General features: G+C 45.7%; 1 protein-coding gene across 1 annotated transcript in view; it reads left to right on the top strand.

Annotated features, from left to right (window-relative positions):
• CDH23 (cadherin related 23) overlaps positions 1–23,966 on the top strand; it is a 1,302,172-nt gene that overhangs the window by 485,762 nt on the left and 792,444 nt on the right. Inside the window, 1 exon segment of the mRNA XM_044299558.1 lies at positions 2,748–2,826. Coding sequence (XP_044155493.1) covers positions 2,748–2,826 — 79 coding nt within the window.

Raw genomic sequence — 23,966 nt, 5'->3', positions numbered from 1 at the left:
CAGTGTCCCCATAGTTATATTCTTCTTTCCACCATACAGTCCCATGTAAATAACATCACACCATCTCTCCCGTCCCCTCCAAATACAGTCCCATGTAAATAACATCAATCCCCTCCCTTCAGCCCCTCCAATATATAGTCCCATGTTAATAACACTATTTCCCTCCTTCCGCCATAGAGTCCCATGTAAATAACATCACATCATCTCTCCAGCCCCCTCCAGTATACAGTCCCATGTAAATAACATCCCTCTCTATCTACAGCCCCCTCCAAAATACAGCCCCATGTAAATAACATCACCTCCTCCCCAGCTGCCTTCAACATACAGCCCCAAGCAAGTAATGTCACCCTCTCCCCAGCTACCTCCAACATGCAATCCTATGTAAACATTACCCTATCAACATTCATTCCCATGTAAATACCTTCATTTCCCCCACCAGTCACCTTCAACATACAGTCCCATGTAAAACATTGCCCCCTCAACATTCCATCCCATGTAAATCACATCACTCCCTCCCACAGCCGCCATCAACATACAGACTCATGTAAATAACATCACTGCCTCCCACAGCAGCCTCCAACATACAATCCCATGTAAATAACATAATCCTCTCCCACCGCCGCCTTCAACACACAGTCCTGTGTAAATAACATCAACCTGCCTCAGACCCTTCAAATATTCCGTCCCATGTAAATAACATCACCCCCTCCCACAGCCGCCATAAACATACAGTCCCATGTAAATAACATCACTCTCTCCTACAGCCCATCAACACACAGTCCCATGTAAATAACATGACCCCCTCCCCAGCCACCTCCAACACACAGTTCCATGTAAATAACATCACTGCCTTCCCTAGCCACCTCCAACACACAGTTTCATGTAAATAAAATCACTGCCTCCCCCAGCCCCCTCCAACACACAGTCCCATGTAAATAACATTACTCCCTTCCCCCAGCCCCCTCTAACATACAGTCCAATGTAAATAACATCACTCCCTCCTACAGCCACCATCAACATACAGTCCCATGTAAATAGCATGACCCACCTCCCCAACCACCTCCAACACACAGTTCCATGTAAATAACATCCCTCCCTTCAGCCCTAACATACAGTCCCATGTACAGTAAATAACATGACCCCCTCCCTAACCACTTCCAGCACACAGTTCCATGTAAATAACTTCACTGCCTCCCCCAGCCCCCTCCAACACACAGTTCCATGTAAATAACACCCCTCCCTTCAGCCTTAACATACAATCTCATGTAAATAACATCAATCCCACCCCCAGCCCCCTTCAACATACAGTCCCATGTAAATAGTATCACCTCCTCCTACAGCCACCATCAACATACAGTCCCATGTAAATAACATGACCCCCTCCCCAGCCACCTCCAACACACCGTTCCATATAAATAAAATCCCTCCCTTCAGCCCTAACATACAGTCCCAGTTAAATAACCACAACTCCCAGCATTGCTCTGCCTCTCCCTTCACTTACCTCTTCTCATGTAGCAGACATCACCACAGCTTCTTCTCCCAGGACTTCTCCTCTTCACTGCCGTTTTCTCCTGCACTGGTCACATGATGGTGACATAATTGCAGGTCCTTCTTAACCACTGCCTGTTTTACTGGTCACGTGACCTGTGATGTCAGCATTTCTAGTGCATTAAGTTCAATGGTATTGCCGTCCTGAGGACGGCAATACAGTTGTATCTAGCAGGCAGGCAGGACATTCGGGCCTAGAAAAAGAACATCAGGAGCCCAGGTCCCTAATGTTTTAACCTAGCAACACCCCTGCCCCCCATATACATGTAGGCTTGTCCGAGAGGGGAGAAAGCCATTGTCAGACAACATTGTCTTCTCCAGATACTGCAGGTGGTGGCATATCTACCTGAAAACAAAAGGATTGGATATATTGAAAAGACAGTATGCTCACTCATGTCTTCCCTGACCCATCTGCCATCAATGGAGAGTTAGAGCTCCTCTTACACATTAGATGGTCCTCTTACTTGGTTGACATATATCTAATGTGTGTGGTCAGCTTAATCTCATCTTTTCTACAGGTCTTTCAGTGGAGAATTAGCTTTCCATGCTCTCACTTTTTAGAGTTCTGAGCTGTCTTGTCTTTTAGTTTTAGCTTTCAGTACAGAACTTGTGTTGCAAAGTTCATATAGTTTAAAGCAGCACTTTAATTCAGGATGTTAAAAACATTTTGTCTCACTTCAGCAAATAGCATTTATCATGTAGAGAAAGTTACATGGCAGGGCACTTACTAATGTATTGTGATTGTCCACATTGCCTCCTTTGTTGGCTTGATCCATTTTTCCATCGCATTATACATTCCTACTTCCCAGGGCTTACGACCACCCTGCGATCTAGCATTGGTGGTCATGCTTGCACACTATTGGAAAAAGTGCCTACCTCTCTAGTGGCTGGGACTGCGGGAGTGCGCATAGGCTGGCGCTTTTTCCTATTGTGCGCAATCACGGCTACCGCTGCAGGATTGCAGTAGTAAGTGCCTTGTATTAACTTTGTCTATATAATACATGCCATTTGCTGAACCCCTTTTAATCGTTTTTCTTCTTCTGTATACCTGAAAGAAACCATAAACATCTAAAGAAATACAGTATATATCTGACACTGTAATGTAAAGCTGGCCAGAGATAGTATGCTGCAGGAAAAGCACATTGAATTCCATGATATGGCTACTCGATGTTTAATGTCTCATTGTTTTCCTTCTAAAGGGGACAACAATACGTATGATAACAGCAATTGATCAAGACAGAGGGCGTCCTAGAGGAATTGGTTACACTATAGTTTCAGGTATGAAATAACATTTATTATCCACTTCAAACTTATATGGTTAATTACTGTTTGCTTTATTTTATTCGTACAAAAATGTATGGTTTTGGGGTTTTGTTTTCATAGTATTCATTGTGCGCTAAAATAGACATATTAACTTTTTTTCTGTGAGTCTTCCAATTATCTAGATACCAAATACATATGTTTTTTGTTGTGTCTTTATACTTTTAAAAATAAAGCCTTCAAAAAAATATTTGTTTTTATGCCACCATAATCTGACACCTATATTTTTTTTTTCCTACGGATTGAACTGTGTCAGGGCTTGATTTTTGTGTGGGTGATGAACTATAGTTTTTATTGATACTTTTTATTGATTTATTGACACAAATTTTTTGTTAAATTTTTTGAGGTGAAGGATAATTCTGCCATTGGGGATTTGTTTTACGGCGTTCACCGTGCATCATAAATAACATGGTATTTTAACATTTCAGACATTTTTAGATGAGGTGTTTACCAATTATGCTTATTTTTTAGACATATATGAGAAATGTTAAAAGTTTTTTTTATATTTACTTTTCTATATTTTTAAAACTTTTTGTCAACTATACTTTACATTTTTTGCCCTCTTAACACAGTAATATTTCTGTATTACAATGTATAGGGATATTTACAGGCAGCAATATTGAACTGACTACTGTACAGTACAGATCTTATATGTGTATTTAAGCATGCTGTCATGTTGAATTTGTAGAATTAAATGCATTTGGCTTGCTAAATTTTGAGTAACAACTGTGCTTTGAAGTCAGAATCCTAGATCGCACAGTATGAAGAAAATGAGAAATCAGTTATATCAGTTTAGAATTTTCCTTAGCTTTTCATATCATCACCCTAATATATTCTGACTGTAAAGTCACACCCAGATATATCTGTCTGAATGGCAAGCCTGCCTTAATCCTGACCAGTGGGTGCAGCTCAGCAGGGACAGCTATCATGGGAAAGAATCGTGCAGAACACATCAAAGGCAGGAGCGATTAGCCTGTTTTACAGTTGAGCACAGCAAGGCTTTGATTCCACTTAAAATTTTGGGAGGTGAAAAAAATATTTTCGGAAGTATTTATTACAGCTGCAGCTCATCTGGATTGTCTACTGCTGAGAAAGTTAATTGCTTAAAGTTCTGCTGAGCTCTGTCTGAATTTAGTCTTCTCCTGGTGCTAACATTTAATATGTGCAAAATTATTATTTGTATGTCATTTATTACCGGAAGCGAATGGCAAACAATCCATCTATCAATCATCTATGTATCCATCTATCCACTATATCTGTCTGTCTACCTATAGCTTTTATGTTGAAATACTATGGCAGTCATTTATCATTTGAGGTTGTTTTTATGTCAGTTTTAAGTCTGGCTTTGCTTTGTGTGCCTGCACCAAATTTGGTGCACTTTAATAATATATGTGGTGTGAGTGTAATATGGTTTACACCTTTAGGTGTAAAAGTACACCAGGGTGTAGCCTGGCATGAGTTGCGACTTTTGCAAAAGTCGCACATAGTAAATGAGCCATAATCTAGGTCTAATCTCACTTTTAGCTCTTAAACATAGACCACTGTAAAAAGTGGCAAAGAACAACAAATGTCGCAAAAATGTCATATGTCGCAGTTGCCATGACTTGTGACTTTTTACGCCACAAAGCTGTCATATCTGCTTTCATAAATGACCCCTTATAACACAAATTAATTTGAGTTTGAGACTGGTTACCATAATTCTATTCTTATGACTCTGCGTTGTGCGATTCATTTCTAGATGAATTGCCAGCAGTTTGCAATAAAGGTTCAGATGGGTGTTAGCAGTTGTCCATGCACAATCAGACATTATCCGATCAATGCTGCCAGTTTCAGAGCAGATTCAGTGCAGAAACCCACCCCAACTGCTAAGACCCATCTAGGCATTCATTGCAAACTTATTCATTCAGCAATTCATTCATTACGTCTAGAATAAATAAATTAATGTTGCAACATTAAGTCAAAAGACTAGATTCTCCAGAATTGTTAGGGGATGAAAGTAGTTGCTGCAAGGGACATATCTGGAGAGGTTACAGGTCCTCTTTAAGGGCTCTTTACATGGATAATAGAGGGTTATGTTATGTTACTAAGTCCTTGTATAGCGCTCTAGAGGAACTCAATCCGATCGAAGCGCTTGTCGACGGCTATATTGGTGGGCCCCTACGTCATCCTACGCAAAAAGCCAGGTCTTAACCAACTTCCTAAATTCCAGGTAATTTGATGTTGTTCTAATGTGTTCTGGGAGGGAGTTCCAGATCTTGGGGGCCAATACTGAGAAACGTCTGTCCCCCCTTGTCTTGAGGCGGGTTCTTGGCACCGACAGAAGGGAGGCTGAGGTGGATCTCAGTTCTCTAGGAGGATGGTGACGTGTTATCTTTTTTTGCAGGTAGATGGGACCTGTTTTGTAGAGAGCTTTGTGTGTTAAGCAGCACAGCTTAAACTGCACTCTCTCTTTCACTGGGAGCCAGTGGAGTTCCCTGCGTGCTTTTGTGACAGAATCTGTCCAGTCTAGTTTCTTGATGAGCCGGATGGCTCTGTTTTGACAGTGTTGCAGAGCTCCCAGATCTTTCTCTGGCAGCCCCGCATACATTGCATTACCATAGTGTAATAGGGTGTAGTGATTGTGAAAGTGATAGCTCATTCCCTATCATTGCCCATTAATTTGTTGCACCTAAAAGAAGCACTCATCATTACTGCTTGGGGATGAACAATTATTACTACGATGTTAGTGCAGGCCGGAATTAGGGCTGCAAGCCTGGATTCAGGCCTGGCATGACCGGGGCTTGAAGGGAGCTGATTGCTGGGATATGAAGGGTTAAGGAAGAGGATTGGCGACTGGAGGGGTTAGGGGTGCGGTTTAGGGCTTAAGAGGGTTAGTAAGGGCGGGAAAAGGGATAATTTTGTAGGGACATCAGTGTTGGCAGCAGCCCAGGTCTGAGCTGCTGCAGTACCTCTTTTTTGTTCGATCCTGTCCCACGATATCTGAGGTGGAAGCGCTCCTGGCATAGCTCTGTGTGGCAGTGGAGAGCAGGGATGTGGGATGGCTGCAGGCTACTGTCCAGGGCCTGCTCCCAGGGTCCGGGAGACTGCTGCTTCGGTTCTTCCCTCCAGCTGGCCACGGAGGACTAGGCCTCCGGTGCTCCTTAGTCCAGATATGACTCAGAGGGTCTGGCGCCGGTTAAGGAGCCCCTCTGTGGAACCTCCAGCACACACCACAGTGAGTAACAGGGCTTCCAGGCAGTCGAGTGCTGGGAGAAATGCTGTAGTGCGGCAGGGCCCTGGGAGGGGGTGCAGGACCCTTTTCCCCTGATGCAGGCAATGTGGGATCCGGAGCTGGTGTGGTGGGGGGGCCAGGCCCTGGTTAACTTGCCCGACGTGGGAGTTTAGTGCAGGCGGCATTAGCAAGACGGCGGGGTCATGTGGGTGGCCCTGTGCTGGTTTCCTTACCTGAGCAGCACGGCGCTGGCTCTGTGTTGCCTCTTGATGAAGGAAGACGGGCGACATCTAGTAGTGGGGCTGTGGAACTGCACGCCTCTGGAGATTGAAGAAAGACGTGGCCGCCATCTGGTGGTGGGACTTTGGTACTGCGGGCCTTAGTGTCTGCAAGTGCTTCAAGAGCTTCGTCAAGTGGCATGGCTGCGGACTTGCAGGCTGCCGAATCGGTGGACGCTGGAAGAAGTGCAGGAGATGATGAGAATCGGTGGACGACCAGAAGGATGAACATCGCCAGTCAAGTTTCGGTGCCTCACGTTCCGGCTGGTGGACTCACAGCGTCCACGCAGCTAGGTGAAATGTGCGGGGATTCTTCTTTAGTGATTGCTAATAGCGGGAGGGCCCCGGGGGTTGTGGGGGGCTCGGGGTTGTCCGTTGCAGAGGGGCTAAGGGAATTGTTGTTGAGATTGCGGGATTTGGTGGCAGGATTGGCGGGTGTGGGGCCAGTAGGGGGGTCGCCGTTGGCAGCATGGGCGTGCAACACTCAGGGTTGACGGGGACGAGTGTGGCTGGGGGCGGTCTCAGTTAAGGGACTCTGTTTTTTGTTTAATGAGGGGGGATACAAATACGGGGACAAGTGCAAGTTTAAGCATGAATATTCCTCCTGCGGTGGAAACCACGGAGCACATCGATGCTTCAGGGGGCGTAAGGGAAAAAATTGGGGCGTTGCGGTGGGAAAAGGGGCAGACACCAACTCGAGTAGCCGAGATGGCGTGTTTTCTAAATAATTACCCGGATGCAGATGCGGCGGAATTTTTGTTAACCGGTTTTAAGGAGGGTTTTGAGGGGGTTGTTGAGTCGGGGGGAAAAATTAGCATTCGGCGGCGGAACTGTCAGACATGGTGACCGAAAAACTGCGGAAAGAGGTGAGGTTAGGTCGCATGGCAGGGCCCTTTCGGGACTTAATAAATTTTGCCTTATACATCACCTCTCGTTCCCAAAAGGGTCTCAGTTAATGACGGGATTGCGCCTGAGTTGTGTTCGGTTGTATATGCGTCAATTGATTAGGCAGTTCGTTGGGTGAGGTTATATGGGTGAGGGGCTTTATTGGCCAAGGTAGACATTGAGGCGGCATTTCGTCTTTTGCTGGTCCACTCGGAATGTAAGCATTTGTTGGGGTGTTTCTGGGATAGGGGGTACTTTGTTGACCAGTGTTTGCCGATGGGTTGTTCGGTTTCGTGCGCCTATTTTGAAAAGTTCAGTACTTTTCTGGAGTGGGTGGTATGCGAACGGTCAGGTTAGGGTTGTATCATTCATTATCTGGATGATTTTTGGTTTATCCGGCCGCCAAGTTCTAATGGCTGTTCTGTAATGCTGCATTTCGTTGAAGCCATGTCCCGCCTTTTCGGGGTTCCTTTTGGCATCTGAAAAGACGGAGGGCCCGACAACGCAGTTGAGATTTTTGTGGATAATCATTGACACAGTGGCTATGGAGTGTAGGTTGCCTGAGGATAAAATTGGGGACTTACGGCAGAAGGTGTCTGCAGCTTGCGTCAGGCGAAAAATGCGCCTCCGCGAGTTGCAGTCCCTATTGGGTAAGCGCAAATATGCATGCTGCATAATGCCCAAGGGGAGGATTTTTTGTAGAAAATTGTTGAGGTCGTTGGCGGGGACACGGTCTCCTCATCATTTTGTTCGAATTACGCGTGAGTTGCAGGACGACTTGACGGTGTGGGAGTCCTTTTTGGAGAATTGCAATGGGCGGTCTTTGTGGATGGCAGAAGTTGTGTCGGCGGCGGATTTGGATGTGTTTACGGATGCGGCGGGGGGTCGCGGCTTTGGGGCATATTTGGGTGGTCGTTGGTGTGTTGGGGAGTAGCTGGAGAGCTGGAAGGAGGAGGGTTTGGTGAAGAACTTGGTGTTGCTGGAGTTGTTTCTAATCGTGGTGGCGGTGTCCATTTGGGGTGGATTCTTTTGCGAACCAGAAGGTCATTTTTAATTGCGACAATATGGGAGTTGTCGAGGCCATTAATCGCAATTCCGCTTCGTCGCTGCCAGTTGTGATATTGCTTCAGCATTTGATGTTGGGTTGCCTGTCGTTGAACGCGTGGGTAGTAGCGTCTCATGTCCCGGGGGTTAGTAACTTGATTGCGGATGCATTGTCTCGTTTCCAGTGGGAGCGTTTTTGGGAGTTGGTGCCGGAGGCAGAGACGGAGGGAACGAGCTTTCCCCCGGAGCTGTGAAGTCTGCCTTTTGGTCTGTTGAAGATCTAGTGAGGGGTTCCTTGTCGGCAGGGACATGGGCGGCGTACGACAGGGCATGGGGTCTTTGGGAGGTTTGGAGGCAGCGTTTTCGGGGTTGTGGTTTGGAGGATGGAGTATTGATGTTGCTTGGGTTGGAGCACTGCAGGGAGGAGGGGTGGTCATGTTCCAGGTTGAATAAGTTTATGGCAGGTGTAGCTTTTGGTTGTCAGTGCCGGGGAGCGGTGGATGTGACTAAGTCCTTTTGGGTGGTGCAGGCTTTAAGGGGTTGGTGAAAGCGTTCAGCTGGGGTGGATACTCGCCGTCCGGTTTTGTTCGCTTTGTTGTTGGATATGTTGGGACAGTTGGAGGGGACTTGCGTGTCGGCAGGAGAAGTCCGATTGTTCAAGTTGGCTTTTTCGCTCGCCTTTCTTGGAGCCTTGCATATTGGGGAGTTGGTTAGTTCGAAGCAAGGGTCGGGCCGGGGGCCTTCGCAGACAGGATGTGAAATTATTTGAGGATAGATTGGAATTCTGCATCAGAAGGTCCAAAACAGACCAACAGGGTCGTGGTTGCTGGGTGGTGTTGCGCAAGGTGGAGGGGTCGGACGCGTGCCTGGTTTGTTGCCTTAGGGAGTTTTGGGAAAGGGACGAGGTCAGAGGGTCTGGCCCATTGTTAGTTCACATTGACGGGTCTTTTCTCCCTCGTTTCCAGTTTGTTGCGGTTATGAGATCATGTTTGTTGGGATTGAGTAAGGACCCCTTGTTATATGGGGGGTCATTCATTTCGGATAGGTGCAGCCATGGAAGCAGCTCGGAGAGGGTTGGGTGAGGATGTCATTCGGTCCATTGGCTGTTGGGAGTCCCTTCGTTTTTGGTCATACGTTAGGCCCGTGTGGGCATGATGGTGGGACTGGGGGGGTGCAGGTGGTGATCAGTGGATGATATGTTTATTTTGTTTTTCTTTTTGTTGCGGTTCCACCGTGCTTGATTTGGATTATGGGGCACTCCTACATGTTCCGCATCCCCAGCCATCATAATCCGATGGCTGGGGATGCGGGGCATGCTGTGGAGTCGGGTCTTTCCTGATTTTCACAGGTTTGCGCGTAACGAAGGATGGAGCCGTTATCCGTCATTTATGGTGCTCCAAGGACCCTCCCCGTGTTGTGATTTTCCTAGGTTATTGGTACGGTTCTTGGGCATGGCCTTCAGGTGGGAAGGCCTGGGTTTTCTGTATTATTTATGTACCTGCGCTCCCTGGACTTTGCGTGGCTGTCATGGCCCATGGCAGGTAGGAACTAGTGTTAGGGACCACTCATGGAGGCGACCTTGACGTGGTGAGTGGCTTATTACGCTTTGGCCAAAATGTACACCAATGCTTTATTCAACATCCAGCATAGAGGCAGGGCAGAGTGCTGGTTTGCAGAATGCGATTGCATTTGTGTTTTTGCGTTTGTATCTGTATTTCGCCATAGCAATGTGCACCTGCATAGGGTTGTCCGGACTGAACCCCCCACATTTTTTTCTATTTATGTTATTTATTTATATTATTAATAAAAGGCTGATGTGGCCTTAAAATCCACTTGCTGTGTCTGTCATTATCGGGGTAGGAGCGAGAATTGTGGGGTATGGGAAAAACAACTTGCCAATACACCGGTCATGTCCCCATACAGCTACATTGTTTGTGCTAGTGAGAAACATTGATTTTAGGTTCCGCATTAAAGATGGGATCACCCGATGGTCAGCACCTTCACACAGGCCAATAATTGGGAACAAATGTTCATACAGACATTTCTTCACTATAATTGCCCTAATTCTTGTCCCATGTAAAAAGGTCCTAAGAATGTTAAACAATTTAAAATGTGGTGGCAACCAACATGATTATGAATCATTATGTATGTATATTTATCCTGTATGTATTTATCAATGTACTGTATCTATGTGTGTGTACACTAATACAGTGTGTATATATATATATATATATATATATATATATAAAAATGTATTGATTTATTTCTATGGTCTATTGTCCAGTTGGTCCGTCCTTCTGTATATGCATTCCTACTCAAAATGTAATAGTTACATCCTGAAGTTTGTGCCAATGAGCAGCTGATTAAGGTCAAGGCTTTGTTTGAAGGGCGCACACTGTAATTAATCCTGGGAAGTAATCCACACAACATTTTGGCAGATTTATGGAGAAAGTCTTAAACCTTAGTGACTCTGCCATCCCATCACTCATTTCTAGGCAAAGCAAATGACTTATGCAGTAATAGGGTACAGTCTAGAAAAGGCATTTCATTTGGTCAGCTTTCTGGGTTAACAGAGATTGATTGTCCTTCTTCCTGAAGCTCTGAATGGGCCAAGAGCTTACGTAATAATGGACCACAAAGAATTAACGAAAGCTATAGATTTTGGTGTAGAAATAGTGATTCTCCAAGAAGAGCTTGTGTGTCCAGTCATCTCCTTCATTGACTGGATGTTATATTAACACTTAGATCTAACGTCACAATGAGGCTGTTTTCCGGTTGTTGACTGTCATTTTGTAGACTGAAGAAATGTTATGCATTTGTAGAGGGAGGGTATAGATGAGCTCAAGGTTAAGTGAGAGAAGCGGTCCGAGTGGTTGATGGAATATTTATGCACCAAAAAAGTGCATCTGTTGCAGATTTAGGCATCCACATCTAGCTAACTATATTCATTTCATTGGAGTGCAACCCTGACAGAGCAAGTTTGTATCAATAAATTATCCTCATTTTATGAAAGTCACCTCACCTTAGCTGCTTGATTGACCAAGGTGAATTCCATAATAACAATATGTAATAGTTTCTTTTGAGGCAAAAGTGGATATTGAAATAAAAAAAACTCCTAATTCACAAAATTTTCCATTGCCTCAATTTCCTATTTAAGGCTACTTTCACACTAGCGTTGTTTTAATCCGGCGTTCAATTCCGACACCGGAACTGCCCGCCGGATCCGGAAAAACGTGTGAAAACGGATTACATTTGAATCCTGATCAGGATTTTGATCACAATGAAAAAATGCATTGGAAAAAACGGATCCGCCATTTATGGACTTTAACTTTTTTTTCACTTTTTTCTGGTTTAACATGCAAAAGCCGGATCCGTTTTGACTGAACACACGGGGCCGGATCCGGCGTTAATGCAAGTCAGGCTAGTTTCACACTTGCGGCAGGACGGATCCGACATGCTGTTCACCATGTCGGATCCGTCCTGCGGCTATTTCGCCGTGCCCGCGGACCGCCGCTCCGTCCTCATTGACTATAATGGGGACGGGGGCGGAGCTCCGGCACAGCACGGCGGTGCACGGAGAAAGCCGCCGGACTAAAAAGCCTGACATGCAGTAATTTTAGTCCGGCGGCCTTTATCAATATTGCCTCCTTTCCTGGCTTGATCAATTTTTCCATCACGTTATACACTTCTCGTTACAACCATGGACCATAGGAGCGCGCCTAGGCCAGTGCTTTTTCCTATAGTGTGCAAGAATGGCCACTGCTGCTGGATTGCAGGGAGGTTGTAAAATATGGAAATGATAAGTGTTTAATGTGATGGAAAAATCTGTCTAGCCAGCAAAGGAGGCAATATAAATAAAAACAATATATTAGGAAGTGACTTGTATTAACTTCTCTACATAATAAATGCCATTTGATGCACTGAGACAACCCGTTTAAACATGCAATTGTCTGATCACTTCTCCCATAGACTGTAATTTAACATTGCAGCCTAAGGTAAAGGGCCTTCACAGGGCCAAAGTTTGCCATAGCAACAGAACAGCTACCTCCATCTAGGCATGTGGGCGAGCCATTCAGGGTCCTAGAGAGTGGAGCTCCCGAAGTTTCATCATTCAGATGCCAAGGTCACAATTGACCATCACATCTGAGGGGGTTTAAATGTCCATGATCAGCATTATCTCCAATCACAAACATTGCCTTTGAGTGTCTGCTATGTAAAACAGCAGGCCCCTGGAGGCCAGTTCAGCTTCTGAGTGGGTGCCATGTTTATAGAACGGACTTCCATAGTATCTTAAAGTGCAACTGCCATTCTATTTTTGTTTGTGTAAAGGGGCAGTGATGCTAATAATTTTTTTAAATATACTAATTACTGAAATCGTACATTTCTATTAGAAAAATAGCTCTAAAGTGACCCATTTCAAGGCTGTCTTCTGTTTACATAACACAGTCAGTATGAAGCATGTCTCCACAATTATGTAAACAGAAGACAGAGAAGCGTTGCTAAAGCTCAAAATAGGTCACTTTAGAGCTGTTTTTCTAATAGAAATATACGATTTCAGTAATTAAATTATATTACAAAAATGGTTAGTATCACTGCCCCTATACATTACACAAATAAAAATAGTATGGCAGTTACACTTTAAGAGGATAATACTAGTAATAATGTTTAAAGATTAAATTAGGAATTGTAATGCAAATAAATAAACAGATGTATGAACAATACAGGGCTAGACTATTCACTAAAATTATGAGAAAAAGTATAACTAAATATCTTGATCAACTATGTCCAAAGAAATGCCAGTCCTGCAATGCAGAGATCATATTACTGTCTGTTGCAAACATCATACAGGCTCTGTTCATTTGACCTATTCCACAGTGTTAGCTAGTGTTGATCGCGAATGTTCTAATCACAAATTTTCATCGCGAATATTGGCACTTTGAGAATGTGCGAATATCTAGAATATAGTGCTATATCTTCGTAATCGCGAATATTCTAGATTTTTTTCATCAGTACCCATGATCCCTCACTGCTTCTTGCTTGTGGGCCAATGAGAAGGCTGCAAAATCTTTGACTTTAGGAGTAGTGTTGATTGTGAATTTTTTTATCGCAAATTTTCCGATTGCCGCTTTTCACAATCAAGTAAATAATGACTAGAGATCATGAATTCTCGAATTTACAAATATATGATGAATATTTGCCAAAATATTTGTGAAATATCGCAAATTCGAATATTGCCCCTGCCTCTCATCACTGGTGTTAGCAAGCTATTAAGTCAATAGAACAAATATATCAGATTTGCTATGCACCACTAAAATAAGAGCAGTTGAAGTAGTGCATGCTATTATTATTTCCAATTATGGTCTTTATTCCTTTATAACCCGCTGCAAAACAAGGCGATTACATTTAAATCATAATGTGTGAATAATTAAAAAGGTATTTTTGCACCTACTCAAAAAGGCACCCTACTACTTCCACAAAAGTTATTATAGCTAAAGGATGAGAAAGATCAGATCCAACAGCTTTCCAAGCTTTACTCTGTTTATATCTCTTATAAATGTAATCCTAACGTAATAATCAGTAGTGTGAAGAATACGAATCTATTTTCTCATGAATGGTACTGAATCGTCTTGCTGAATTTGAAATAGTAAACAGCCTTTAGAGCAAACCTTTTTTGGAGAACGTATGCAAACTAGCTCTCCTCCAGAAGGAAGAACACCCTCTCTAGATAGTCTTTCTTTTTTTTTTTTAATAGCGTTTATTTAGACATTTTCAGTTTTTTATTACAACACTCCCAGAGGGAGAACACAAAAAACAGTTCAATACGACACCCCTATTCACTGCAGCAAGTACATCGTCATACTATATCATGACCATAAAAGACAGCAATACACTATCAATACAAATTCCTCCTACCATCATTAACGGATACCCGTGACTCGCTCCACCACACACACACTCTCACACACACGTTGGGTGATACAGTCTCCACCGGTAACAATTCAAGTCGTACCTTCAGCCTGGACCCAAAGACCCCAGATCTTGTCAAAGCGATCAGGCAACCCTCTTGCCTCATACGTCAGCTTATACATCTGAAGGTCCTTATTAATGAGGAGTACCCACTGGCTCACAGTAGGACACTTGGGCGGTTTCCAGTTCAGGAGTATATTTTTCCTACCATAAAACATCAACAACCGCAACAGTATTCTGTCATATTTGGAGGGCGTAGCTTCGGACACCAGCCCTAGCATACAGATTGCCGGGCTACAAATCCCTGGGAGCCCTAACTTAGTGCTAATAAAGTCACATATGCCTTTCCAATACGTCTTCATCACCGGGCAAAGCCACACCATATGGAAAAAGGAGCCTATAGCCTCCCCACATCTATCGCAGCCAGGCGTCGGAATTTGCCGCATCCGATGAAGACGCAACGGGGTCAAGTACACTCTATGCATCCATTTAGCTTGAATGAGCTGATCCCTAGCACTTATAACCGATGTCTTCCACCTCAGACGCCACTCCTCCAAATGAGAGTCCTCCAGCTCCGGGATATCCACAGCCCATTTAGCAAAGGACCGCTTAATAGGAGAATCCTGCATTCGGACAATTTCAGTATAAAAGGAAGAAATTGGTTTGTGTGGGATAACCCTCCTAGCTACCGACTCAAGTGGGCCACACTCTAAGTCTAAGGACAGGGATTTAAACTGCTTTTCACAGGCATGCCTCAGTTGGAGATAGCGGTAAAAGCACGTCCGGGGCAGCTGAAACTCAGTGCGTAGGGTCTCAAAGGAACGGAAGATCCCTTCATGAAACAGTTGTGTTAAATATTTAAGGCCACTCCTAGCCCAGAATTCAAAATCCGAGAGATGCAAGAGCTCTGGGAGGAGCTTGTTCCGCCAGAGCGGAATGTATGGAGACCAGGTGTCACCTGCCTGACCCTCAGTATGTATCTCCACAAATTTTACCCAAGCCTCGATAACTGTTACCATGTTATCCGTGTAGATCCTAGTACCTGTACCTCTGCCCCCCCTATAAACGAGATTAGCCAGCGCTTCGTAGGACCCGATCAGCGCTGCCTCCAATACCACCGCCGGGTTATTAGCATCCGCCCTAATCCACCAAGATGCATACATTAAACGCGTTGCTATATAATAAATATACATATCCGGAAGCTGCAGACCACCCTGAGCATAGGGAGCCTTCAATGTCTTTCTAGCCAACCTTGGGGACCGATGATGCCACAAGAAACGGGACAGAGTTCTATCTAAAGAGTCAAAATGGGAAGTCGGAATCCTTATCGGAGCCGCTCTATATATACAAAAGCTTGGGTAATAACACCATCTTAACGATGTTAATTCTACCCACCAGAGACAAAGGAAGGTTTTCCCAGGCCTCTAGCTTACGCGTAACATATTCCATGGAGGGTCTCAAATTCAAACGACAAAACAGACTAGGGTCCCTGTGAATATGAATCCCTAGATAAAGGAAACTCTCCACTACTCTCAGGGGAGAAACCGGGGAAATATCTACCGCCTCGTCCACATCAACTATACACAAACTAGACTTAGCCCAGTTTACCCGCAGCCCCGAGTATCTACCATAACCATTCACCACATCTAGGAGGGTCTCCAAGGAGGGGCCAGGATCCGCCAGGTAAACCAGTAGATCGTCCGCATACAGTGACACCTTCTCCTGAATCCCCGTAATCGTCCACCCCTCAATCAAGGAACTATTATTAATCAGTTGTGTCAAGGGTTCCATTACCAGGGCAAACAACAACGGTGAGAGCGGACACCCCTGCCTAGTACCTCTATATAATCTGAACGGACGGGAGAGAGCTCCATTCACTCTAATCCGTGCTGTGGGTGCCTGATATAACAACTGGACCCACTTGATAAAGGAGGGAGGGAAATTGAGGCGGAGCATTGTCTCCCAAATAAAGGGCCACTCTACCGAGTCAAAGGCCTTCTCGTTATCTAGGGACGCCAAGACTCTTGAACCCGCATTGTCGTGTCTGACCTGTAAGTTTGTAAATAGTCTCCTGAGATTTATGTCCGTTGTTTTGCCGGGCATAAAACCGGATTGATCCGGGTCAATAATGGACAAGATCACCCCACCGAGACGCCTAGCTAGGACTTTGGCTAAAATTTTGGCATCTGTATTCAACAGGGAGATTGGCCTGTACGATGCACACTGATCCGGCGGCTTACCGGCCTTATGAATCACTACAATGGTCGCCTCTCCAAAAGAAGGAGGCAACATCCCGGCTTCATATGCATGCTCAAAAAGTCTAAGTAAGCGTGCAGATTGCAAAGTAACGTCCAACCTGTACCATTCAACCGGGAAGCCGTCCGGACCAGGTGACTTCCCAGGCGCCATATCCTCAATTGCTGCCCTAATTTCCCCTTCATCAAGAGACCTCCCTAAATACTTACTATCAGTCGCAACCAAAGGCGTAAGTGGGATGGATTGAAGGAACGAACGGATCTCTTCCAGGGAGGAGAAGGATTTAGAACTGTATAAGTCCGTATAAAACTGAACAAATTGCTCACAAATTTCTCCCGGCCGAAATACCTTCAATCCATCCCCGCAGGTAACGTGCGGAACAGTCGTCTGCGGCTCTTCAGTTCTGGCCAGAAAAGCTAAGGCACTCCCATTTTTATCTCCATCCGCAAAAACTAGACGTCTCTGGAATAGTAACTTCTTCTGGGTGTACTCTGTGAGATGCAAGTTAAGCTTCCTCTGTGCCTCATCCCATAAAGAGCGGGTCACCTCATTTGGTTCTGTAATATAAGCCTGTTCTTTCCCTACCACCTCCTCCTCTAATTTAAGTCTAGTGGCACTCAATTCTTTCCTATAAGAGGCAATTGCCTGGATCAAGGTACCGCGTAGCACCACCTTAAAGGCTTCCCATTCCACCAGGGGGCCAGCAGAGCCCTCATTAAGTTCCCAATAGTCTTTCATCCCTTGCTGCGCAGCCCAAACCACCGGCAGCACCTCCAGCCATTTACTATTAAGCCTCCACAGCCTTTCAGCAGGTACAATAAGTTGCCTCAGAACCACCAGTAAGGGGGCGTGATCAGAGATACCTCTCGGTAAATATTCAGTGGCCATCAGCAAGGGCAACAACTCCCTACTGAGAAACACTAAATCAATCCGGGAGAGAGCAGCATAGGAGGCCGAGTAACAAGAGTACTGCCGAAGGTCAGGGTGCATATATCTCCAGCCCTCTGTTAGAGCAAAAGCCCCTGCCCAGGAATTTAACGCATCTGTATGCGGTCCCCCAGGGCGAAGCCTATCCCTTGACCGGTCCAATACCGCATTGAAGTCCCCAAGTACAATCAGAGGCAACGGAGGGAGTGTTGCTACATGTTTCATAATTTCGTCTAGTACATCTTTTTGAAAGGGGGGAGGAACATACACCCCTATCACAAGATAGTCGATGCCTCTGATTGCAGCGTGGAGGACCACAAAGCGCCCCATCGTATCAACTTGAACCGAGTGAGAACGGAAGGGAAGTGACTTTGCCACCAGAATTGACACACCCCTCGCCCTGGAATTATATACCGCATGAAAGGCCGCTCCCACCCAGGGTCTCCTCAGCGCCAGCAGCTTCCGTCCCTGCAGATGTGTCTCCTGCAATATCAATATATCAGGGTTATGGTTCTTTACAAAATTAAAGACAAGGGATCTTTTAACCTTATCATTTAGGCCCCTGACATTCCAGGAAACAAACCGACAGACAGTCATCATGGCGGAAAGGTCAAATTATATCCCACCCGGAAACTGCACCACCCAACCCATGCACACACACAATCACTCCAAATCCTCAAAAGTACAGCAAGAACTTCCCAACATACCCAAAACTGCGGGCAAATCCCCCCACCCTGCCCAGATAACCCCAACATATCCAAGCTTGAATACCCCTTGTTAAGTCTCCTCGCTAAAAGGAAATGACGGGGAGGCCCGTCCCACCGCCCACCACTCTAGGTAAACCCGGAACAGAACCTAGGTAGTAGGACAACACGTTAGGTACAGTCAGCTCCATCATATAACTTGACCACCTGCATCCTAAGTTAAGACTCTCAAAACACAAGTCCCAGCATACTCAGCCCCTGCGGTCAAGCCAATCAGACGCCTCCTCTGGGGTAGCAAAAAATTTCACCAGATCTCCATCCTGGACTCTGAGACGAGCTGGATACATCATGGCGTAGACCAGGCCTTTCTCACGCAGCCGACCTCTCACAGCAGTAAATTGCCTGCGTTGTTTCTGGACCTCTGAAGAAAAGTCCGGGTAGAAGGAAATCCGGGCGTTGTCAAAATGAATGTCCTTCAGACGACGGGCCGCCGCTAGAACAGCATCACGATCTCTGTAATTTAATACTTTAAAGATGAAAGGACGTGGCGGGGCCCCTGGAGGCAGAGGACGAGTGGGAATCCTGTGGGCACGCTCCACCGCAAAAGTCCCTGATAGGCTAATTGGGTCCAGGACTTGCTTGATGAGTCGCTCCGTAAATTCTTCAGGAGACGGGCCCTCAGCTCTCTCCGGCAGCCCCATAATCCGAATATTATTTCTCCTGTTGCGGTTTTCAGCATCCTCCACTTTTGCCGCCAATGTCTTAACCTGATTTTGTAGCCCACGGACCGCCGCATCATCACGTTGAACATTATCTTCCACCTCTCCCAGTCTCCTCTCCACCTCAGTCGTTCTTTCTCTGATTTTATCAATATCATGTCTGAGGAGAGTGAGGTCGGCCTGTACATGGTCAATTTTGACCGTAAGCGCTGTTTGACAGTTAGTAATGGCCGCCATTACTTTTGCAAGATCTATCTCTGGGCGATCAGAAGAGGCTTCAGCCTCATGGCCGTCCGTTTGGCTCATATTGTCCACCACTGACTTAGGGGGGATAGGAGGCCCGGAGGTGCCCGTTTTACGGCCCATAAAACTTTTCACGCTCGCTTCACAGAGAGGGTTAAAGAGCGCTGCAGTACTGTTACTTGCGGCCTAATACAGGAGTCAGGCTTCTCTATAAGCAATGAGACCGAGCCACTCAGACCCCGACACCACGCCACCCCACATCCAGAAAGTCTCACTTACAGCGCAGGAAGGCCGAGGAAACCTCGACCGGAGCAATGGCCACAGAGGATGAAACCCAGCCGGGTTCAGCAGCACAGATAAGATGGCGCCCGCAGCCGCTGGTGCAGAGATGTGAAGGGCCCCGATCCGTACCTCCAGGCGCTGCACGGCTTCGTAGGTAAGTATAGCCGTCTCTCCTCCTCAGGATCTCCGCCGGCAGGCCAAGTCAGCAGATCAGGATGCAGGCCCAGCAAGGCGCTTGTGTCCAGCCCCGGCCGCCGCACCTCAGGTAAGATGGCGCCTGCAGCCGCACATGTCCGGGACGCGCCAGCCGTCCGATCGGTGCGGGGATGCGGAGAGCCCCGATCTGTTCCTCCAAACACCGCACGGTCCCCGGCTTGCGTAAGTATAGAGGGGAGCCTCCCCTCACCAAGTCCTCCGCCGGCAGGGTAATGCGAAAGCTCGGGGCGTAGGCCCACTACCAGGCCAGCCTTGCACTTTGGTCTCAAGTCACCGCACCCACAGAAAACAGGGGGAGCAGGTAACGGGAGTCACAGAGAGCCCCTCAAGCCTCGGAAACAGGATCCACCACGACAGATGGTCAGGATATCAACAGGATAGCACCGGAGCTGAAGCGACCTGCGTCTTTACTCCATGCCGGTCAGGCCACGCCCCCCTAGATAGTCTTTCTAGTGCCACCTAAAGGGGATATGCTGTAAATCAATATTGAACTTTTTTAATAGCCTTGAATCTTAATTCATGTTTCCCACATAGCCAAAAGGAGCACTACACTACACTGCACCGACAAGGAGCAGCAACCCTGAAACAGTTCTATCTATAGATGGGACACTCTGGGTTGGCTAATAACTAGTATTGAGCAAATAGAAGCCACACTAATTGCTTTTGATCCGAATTTAAGGAAAAATTAGATTTGCCGCAAAGGTGAATCTCCTTGCGCTTCGTGGTAACGAAAATATTTTTCTTGAAATGGTGGTAAAAAAAAAAAATACATACTCACCTCATCCATTTGTGCGTGAATCGTGTGAAATAACGCGTGTGGCGGGAGGGTTGGTTGCAGAGTGTATGACGTCAAATTGTAGCCTCAGATGCTGTGGCCAGCGATGAACGCGTCATCTGAGGGGTTCAATGTTCAATTACAGGGGCAGCAGGATCGCCGTTCCCCTTCATTTTGCCCACTACATACAAAGGAATGTGCTTTCTTTGTGAAATTCGGTGAAGCAGCCTAATCAAATTTTTCAGAACTTCGCTCATCTGTACTAATAACCCATGTCATGCTTTTTATGCTCAGATATTAAAAGGTTTCAAATAATTTAGACAGCACTCCAGTATGCGGTTAATGCTTTTTATTTGCCGGACATAAGGGTCCTTTTTTAGGAACTGAGGCAACGTTTCGGGCAAAAACACATGCCCTCCATGCATCCATGCACGCAATTAGCCTGATGAAGGGCATGTGTTTTTGCCCGAAACGTTGCCTCAGTTCCTAAAAAAGGACCCTTATGTCCGGCAAATAAAAAGCATTAACCGCATACTGGAGTGCTGTCTAAATTATTTGAAATATTTACTAGTTCCGCGAGGTGGAGCAAGGAACGCACCTAGACGTGCACCCTAAAACCTATCAGCCTCAGATAGAGTGCCGTGATCAACACGTGATTCAGATATTAAAAGGTTGACACTACTTTAGGCTGCTTTCACACTAGCGTTCGGGTTTCCGTTCGTGAGCTCCGTTTGAAGGAGCTCACGAGCGGACCCGAACGCAGCCGTCCAGCCCTGATGCAGTCTGAATGGAGGCGGATCCGCTCAGACTGCATCAGTCTGGCGGCGTTCAGCCTCCGCTCCGCTCGCCTCCGCACGGACAGGCGGACAGCTGAACGCTGCTTGCAGCGTTCGGGTGTCCGCCTGGCCGTGCGGAGGCGTGCGGATCCGTCCAGACTTACAATGTAAGTCAATGGGGACGGATCCGTTTGAAGATGCCACAATGTGGCTCAATCTTCAAGCGGATCCGTCCCCCATTGACTTTACATTGAAAGTCTGGACGGATCCGTCCCAGGCTATTTTCACACTTAGCTTTTTTTAGCTAATATAATGCAGACGGATCCGTTCTGAACGGAGCCTCCGTCTGCATTATTATGGGCGGATCCGTTCAGAACGGATCCGCCCGAACGCTAGTGTGAAAGTAGCCTTAGAGTTTTCTTTCTTATGAAACATTTGAGCGTACCGTGGAATTTCTGCATAGTGTATTAAGTGACTGCAACAAGTCCTCCACTTGCAGCTCACTTACATTTTGGAGTTGCCACTTGGTGATATATGTGGAAAATAGGCAGTTAGGGTGGCGTCGTAAGGTGCAAACAATGGGTTGGGAGCAAAAGGTGTTTATAAGACTTGTGTAGATTACTGAGGTGGATTAGGAATTTCTGCACTGTTACAAAGCAATATGTCTTGGTATTATTTATCTTTTTTTCTTTTCTGAAATTGTACTTTCTATAAGAGTATCTCACTCCATACAGGTATAACTTTGCTGAATATTATCCTCAAATAGATGAGATTACAGGAAAGTAGTCAATTCATTTTTGAGACTTTTATGTTATACTAATAGTCTTGAATGTTTTGGAACATGAGAGCACCTATATTTTACCTTAGAATGAAATAATACTGAAAATTCAATCACTGCTAACATATAGCACACACATATTCTTAGCTATTTTAGTGTAGTAGGTGCTTTGAATACCATTTACATTTGTTGTAATTTGCCAACTGTACATATGCAATAACTGTGACAATACCATAATGAACATATGCTTTTCATGAAGCCTGCTATAGTTGATTTCTTACACACTTGCTGTCATATATTGCTGTTCTGTTTTGCCTATGGGTTTTTAAAGATTTGGTTTAGATTCACAGAAATTTTTAAAAAGTTTGGGTTGGATCTGAATCGATTCGGCTTTTCTCCAATTACCCTGAAAATTGGTATATAACACCCTCTAGCCTTCTAGAAATGTTTAGGAAAAATTGTTTCTTTTTCATGAATTTTGTCTATTTCCCTCCCCCCTCCCCAAGATCTCGAAAGCAATGACAGTATAAGGCTAGGGATGAGCGAACTCGAACTGTATAGTTCGGGTTCGTACCGAATTTTGGGGTGTCCGTGACACGGACCCGAACCCGGACATTTTCGTAAAAGTCCGGGTTCGGGTTCGGTGTTCGTCGCTTTCTTGGCGCTTTTGTGACGCTTTCTTGGCGCTTTTTGAAAGGCTGCAAAGCAGCCAATCAACAAGCGTCATACTACTTGCCCCAAGAGGCCATCACAGCCATGCCTACTATTGGCATGGCTGTGATTGGCCAGAGCACCATGTGACCCAGCCTCTATTTAAGCTGGAGTCACATAGCGCCGCCCGTCACTCTGCTCTGATTAGCGTAGGGAGAGGTTGCGGCTGCGACAGTAGGGCGAGATTAGGCAGATTAACTCCTCCAAAGGACTTGATTAACTGATCGATCTGCAGCTGTGGATCATTGAGCTGCTGATCCTCAATTGCTCACTGTTTTTAGGCTGCACAGACCGTTTGTCAGTCTCATTTTTCTGGGGTGATCGGCGGCCATTTTGTGTCTTGTGGTGCGCCAGCACAAGCTGCGACCAAGTGCATTTAACCCTCAATGGTGTGGTTGTTTTTTGGCTAAAGCCTACATCAGGGTGAAGCTGTCACACCAAGTGCATTTAACCAGCAATAGTCTGTTCATTTTTTGGCCATATACAAAATCAGGGGCAAGCTGCGCCTGTCACCAAGTGCATTTAACCCTCAATGGTGTGGTTGTTTTTTGGCTAAAGCCTACATCAGGGTGAAGCTGTGACACCAAGTGCATTTAACCAGCAATAGTCTGTTCATTTTTTGGCCATATACAAAATCAGGGGCAAGCTGCGCCTGTCACCAAGTGCATTTAACCCTCAATGGTGTGGTTGTTTTTTGGCTAAAGCCTACATCAGGGTGAAGCTGTCACACCAAGTGCATTTAACCAGCAATAGTCTGTTCATTTTTTGGCCATATACAAAATCAGGGGCAAGCTGCGCCTGTCACCAAGTGCATTTAACCCTCAATGGTGTGGTTGTTTTTTGGCTAAAGCCTACATCAGGGTGAAGCTGTCACACCAAGTGCATTTAACCAGCAATAGTCTGTTTATTTTTTGGCCATATCCCAGTCTAATTCTGTCACTAAATCCATACCGGTCACCCAGCGCCTAAATACTAGGCCTCAAATTTATATCCAGCTAAATCTGTCCCTAGTGCTGTAGCTGGGCGAGTTATTTAGTGTCCGTTCAAGCACATTTCTTGTTCTGGGTTGAAATACAATTCCCAATTTAGCAATTTCATAATTTAGTGGTTCCTGCTATATCAGAGCTATTTGAAATCTATCCCAAAAAGGGTATATAATATTGAAGGTGCACATTGGGTCATTCAGAATAACTTCACACACACCCGCTACTGTGTATTTCCAAGTCTAATTCTGTCACTAAACCCATACCTGTCACCCAGCGCCTAAATACTAGGCCTCAAATTTAAATCCCTCTAAATCTCTCGTTACCGCTGTACTGTTGTTGC

This window comes from Bufo gargarizans, chromosome 6 (genome assembly GCF_014858855.1).
Source record: "Bufo gargarizans isolate SCDJY-AF-19 chromosome 6, ASM1485885v1, whole genome shotgun sequence".
NCBI classification, from domain to species: Eukaryota; Metazoa; Chordata; class Amphibia; order Anura; family Bufonidae; genus Bufo; species Bufo gargarizans.
The sequence above is the reverse complement of the archived record's forward strand: the minus strand, read 5'-3'. Positions and strand labels throughout refer to the sequence as shown.